Here is a 5154-nt window from a genome sequence, read left to right on the forward strand (position 1 = left end):
CAGAGAACAAAGGCGTCTCAGGTGAGATGAATGGGGGGTCACAGTCCAGAAAGCTGTAACTGCTCCATATTACAAGTCTGGTGAGTCTGTGGTTTATAACAGTGCTGTGTACTTTGTGCACTTTGTGTCAATTGATTTAATGGAAGATATCTGATAAGTCTTATACTTGTTGAATTGGATCACTTTCATTCTGATCGAAGGTACACAGTGTTTTCATTGGACAATACAGGTGACTTGAGCTCAACATATTTCTAGTAAAGAAAGCTAAACAAAGAACCTTTTAACAGCTTTACCCCTCTTCTAAACCAGTACACAAAGTTTAACAATCCAAAGCATTCCCCTTTTGCTCTTTTCAGGTGTAACAACTGCAGCTGAGTGGTTAACGCTGCGCACAGCTCCTTCACCGTGGGCAGAGTTGGAGTTTGAAAACATCGTCCTCACCGTACCATCAGATGCTATTCGGGATCTGGAGCGCCCCGACAAGGTGGCTGCTCTCTGGGATGAAATCATGAGGGCCATTGCAGATCTGGCTGCCAAACCACACAAATTTCCCCGCAAGGAGCGCTTTGTGACAGATGTGCAGATTTCTGCCGGTAAATGCACTTTGCTTCACGTTTTATACTTGCCCACTGTCTCCTGCTGTGGTGACCCCTTGTGAAAAAGGGAGCAGCTGAAAGCTTTTGTATTTACTTGTTTCTTATTTGCTTTGCTTATGGAGAGTCCCAATGACATGACGCCTGTCCCTGACACATATACAGACAACCATTTACATTTATAAATCACAACAATTTGTAGTTTCCAACTTAAACAGGAAATGAATGTTTCTGTCATATATACACTGTTAGAATGATGAATGGCAATATTTGGTATGTTGCACTGTTCTCTTACAAAGCTATGTAATCTTAAAAAAGTACTAGTATCCCACTGTAGATCAACTTTCTATTCTTTGGTTAAGGCTGGATGCATGCAGGTTATCCTATCATGGCACACCATGCTTCAGCTGCTGAATTAGTTGGTGTTAAAAAAAGTAAAGAACTGTGGGGTCCCATCCATGAGTTGGGACACAACCAACAGAGAAGCTGCTGGGAGTTCCCATCACACACCACAGAGTGTACATGCAACCTGTGGTCAGTGTATGTGAATGAAGAGGTGCTGGGTCTCAACAGAGCACAGGTAGAGTAAATCAATTGGTGTTGAGATTAAAAATCTGTTATTTACTTTATCAGACATCATCATAAAACACAAGCACTTTTTCCGATTGTTGTTCAATGCAGGCTCATGACGAGTTGCCTTTAGCAAAGCGAAAGAGTCGAGTAGAGAAATACATCAAGGGAGGAAGGGAACTCAGTGACTGGAAGCTGTGGGTTGCCCTGGAAACATATCTGCAGGTGAGAGAGTTATAGAGAAATTTTGCTTGGTCCACAGTGAAGTAAATGCATGATATGAATAAGACTGAAAGTCTGTAACTCCATTTGATCCAGTCACACTTTAAATCTAGCAAGTGAACAACAAATCTGCATTTTAGCCACATACTCAAATTGCATCATACACAGGAGAAAATTACATAGCAAGGGGTAGACATGAACCTTAGAACAATAATAAACCAGTCACTGGTGGATGTCAAGAGGCAATTACTCCCAACAAGCAAACAACATAACAAACAGCAACAATTTTGTATAAAAGTAGTTTGGCTTGTTGTCATATCTACCTTCTCTGTAGCTCCAGGAAAAGTTTGGCTGGGATGCCTTCAAGAAGGTGTTTGCTGCGTACCACCGTATGAGTGACATCCCTGATGACAACAACACAAAGATGAACCTGTATGCTGAGACTTTCTCTCAGACTGTGAAGATGAACCTGACTGGCTTCTTTAAGGCCTGGGGCTGGCCAATAGAAGCAGCCACTGAAATGAAAATGTCCAAGCTGCCTTACTGGAATGATCACCCCATGACCCAGTACAGATAAACCCAGTGCCACTGCAGACTACAAAATATTAATGTTAGTTTTAATGAGTGAAACTGTTCTTTTTTGGTCTTTTTTTAAACCACATTAGTTAAAAATAAACCATATATGGAATCTCATTTTGACCTCAGATGTTTCTGTACACTACGCCAGCCTCTTGGTTCCTTTGTTTTTTAGGCCTGTTACACATAGAGCAAAATTAACCTGTGTAATTATTTAGTACGCTCACTGGTGGTGGTTTGTGGTTATGATGGTGTTTTTGTGTGGTTTTTAGTGGAACTAGTAATCATGTTTTTGTAGTAAGTATCACTTTAGTATGTTACATTATATGCATGACACTTAATATGTAAACCATTCACTGACAAAGTTTCATGTCTGTATTACACCAACAGGATAAGACAGAACTGGATTAGTTGTTTTCCCATTGACTGAGAACTGATACATAGACTAAATGACAGTAGTATAATGATCCTAGTAATCTTGATTGTTTGTGTAATTAAGTAAAAGTTTTGTCTAATAGCATGGAATCAATGCAGTTAAACTTAAAAAAAAAAGAAAGAATTGATGCCTACATTTGTTCTGTTGTTGAATGATTGCGTTTGGCTGAACCACAGATTCTGTGCAGTGAATCTAAGAACATTACATGGACTGCTGGGTTATAAAGTCAGCTCAAAGTTACGCTTTCTGTTTTACAGTGAACTGTTTAGTGCTGTTAGTGCTATGTAATGCTTTTACATCATACACTGCTGTTTGGCTGCAGCTGCTCATGTTAATGGCTTCTGTCATTAAATGTAAGGAGAGCCCCCACCCACATCCATCCATCCTTCCATCCATCCATCCATCCATCCGGGCACTTTGCAATTCTATGATTAGAGCGATGACTGAAATGAATTCAGTCTCACAGCAAGAAGGTCCTGAGTTCAATTCCATCATCAGGCCAGGCTATTTCTGTGTGGAGTTTGCATGTTCTCCCTGTGTTTGCATGGGTTCTCTCTGGGGACTGTGGCTTCCTCCCACAGTCCAAAGACATGCAGTTAGTAGGTTTAAGTTAATTGGTAACTTGCCCATAGGTGTGAATTTGTTTGCAAATGGTGTTTGCCCTGTGACAGACTGCTGACTTGTCCAGGGTGTACCCTGACTCTTGCCCTCAGACAGCTGGGATAGGCTGTCTGAGGGCAGTAAATAACAGTAAATAAATATGACCACTCTATCCTGTCAAAAGCCTGACGAGCGTCAAGTGACAATAATGCTGTATCTTTAGCATCAAATTTCTCATGAATTATATTTAGAACCCTTCTTATATTGTGAAACCCTTGACGTTTTGGCACAAAGCCATTTTGATCATTATGAACTAAATGTGATATATAGGGGTCTAATCTCCTTGCTAAAACTTTACATAGTATTTTAGTGTCAACCCCCATCAGACTTATTGGTCTAAATGATGAACACTCTGCAGGGGGTTTGCCAGGTTTCAGTATCAAAGTAATCATTGCTTGTCTCAGAGTGGGTGAGAGAGCTTCATTTTGATACGCTTCTTCAGACATGTTAAAAAGTGGAATTAATAATTTGTCTTGAAAAGTTTTATAAAATTCAATCGGAAAGCCATCTGGCCCAGGTGCTTTACCACTGTTAATGCTTTTGATAGCCTGTGATATCTCTTCAGTAGTTAGACGTCTGTCTAATTCCTGCTTTGTGTTTTCTGTTAGCGTCTGAAACTGAAGTTGATCTAAGAATATGTCCTGTTCTTCTGAGGTTTGAGCACATTCTGATTTATGCAATTTTTCATAAAATTCTCTAAAGCTGTCATTAATTTCCAATGGATCTACTGTTACATTGCCTGAAGAGGTCTTTATACTATTAATTGCTCTTTCACTCTGCATTTTCTTAATTCTCCATGCCAAAAGTCTACCTGCTTTCTCTCCTTGGTCATAATAAGATTGCTTCAGCCCAACCCGTTCTCACTCCCAAAGCGTAACATTTTACGCTAGGTGACAAATCGTCACCATATTACGTTTTCGGCTACCCACCACGTTCCTAAATGACGACCTCGGAAAACAGAGGAAATATGAGAACCCTCTGGACTGAATCTACACATGTTCGCTCTTTTTCTTCAAATCGCTTAGAAACACGCTATTTAACATCATTAAAGTCCTGGTTAAGGTCAGGAATAAGGTTATGGTCAGGGCTAGGAATAAGGTTAGGTTTAGGGCTGGAATACAGGGCTGGAACGTCTATTACCGCGGGAGCGTCATTGCACTGGATTCCAGCCATAACCCGCCGCGTACCCTAAGAACGCCGAAGGTCTCCTTTCGCATTCCTCAGGAACGCCGCGGGACGAGACAAAACGTCGACATGTTACGCCTCGGGAGTGAGAACGCCCTGTTCAGCCATATTAGACTTTTTGCTGCTGCATCAGATGATAATTTATTATATTCAGTTCTCAGACGTAGCAACTCACTTTGTTTTGTTGAGTCGTTGCTAACGTTTAAGTCTAATTCCAAAGATTTAATCTTTGTACTTGTAAAGCTAAGAATTTCACCTCTAATATATGCTTTGAATCCTTCCCATCTCACTGAGGTACAAGTTTGATCTGTATTTTAACTCAAAGTAATTTTCTATTTTCTCCTCTATAAATTTAACAAATTCAGGATTCTGCAGCCATTTTGTTTGAAGCCGTCAGTGAGGGGGGTTATGGATAAACTTTCCTAGATGGATACTCAGTGAGATAGCTGCATGATCACTGATCACTATGCTATCATACTGACACTGTTTGATCCTTGATAAAAGTTCTCTTGAGACAAGAAAGTAATCTATACGTGAGCGGGATTTATGTATACTTGAATGACAGGAGAATTCTATTTCATCAGGATTTTGTTCTCTCCACACTTCTACCAAGTTGATATCTGATATAAATCGATTTATTAGTTGTCTAGTTTGTGCTTTATATGTATCTGAGCCTGTTGAGCGATCCATACTCGGATTGAGAGTACAGTTAAAGGCTCCTCCAATTATATACAGTCCTTGCAAAGCAGATACAGTAAGAAACAGATCTTCAAAAAATTTGGGCTTATTTTCATTTGGGCCATAGAGACTCACCAAGTTTAAAGTAATAGAAAGGATGGTACCCTGAGTGATTACGTACCTACCAGCAGGGTCTTTTATTATTTTCGTCATTTGGAATGGTATGCTTCCATG

At 40.1% G+C, this 5154-nt stretch overlaps 1 protein-coding gene across 1 annotated transcript; it reads left to right on the forward strand.

Moving 5' to 3' along the window:
• Positions 1-44: 44 nt before the first annotated feature.
• Positions 45-3763, forward strand: LOC102297612 (TRPM8 channel-associated factor homolog; the record flags this gene model as incomplete). Its single annotated transcript, XM_005953341.3, has 5 exons — positions 45-80; positions 357-593; positions 956-1173; positions 1275-1388; positions 1720-3763. Coding segments are annotated over 5 exons (848 nt in total), but the record flags the coding sequence as incomplete, so codon positions are not given.
• Between the last annotated feature and the right edge of the window lie 1391 nt (positions 3764-5154).

The sequence above is a fragment of the Haplochromis burtoni genome, unplaced genomic scaffold (assembly GCF_018398535.1).
Source record: "Haplochromis burtoni strain Fernald_Lab_line unplaced genomic scaffold, NCSU_Asbu1 Contig_3803, whole genome shotgun sequence".
NCBI lineage: Eukaryota > Metazoa > Chordata > Actinopteri > Cichliformes > Cichlidae > Haplochromis > Haplochromis burtoni.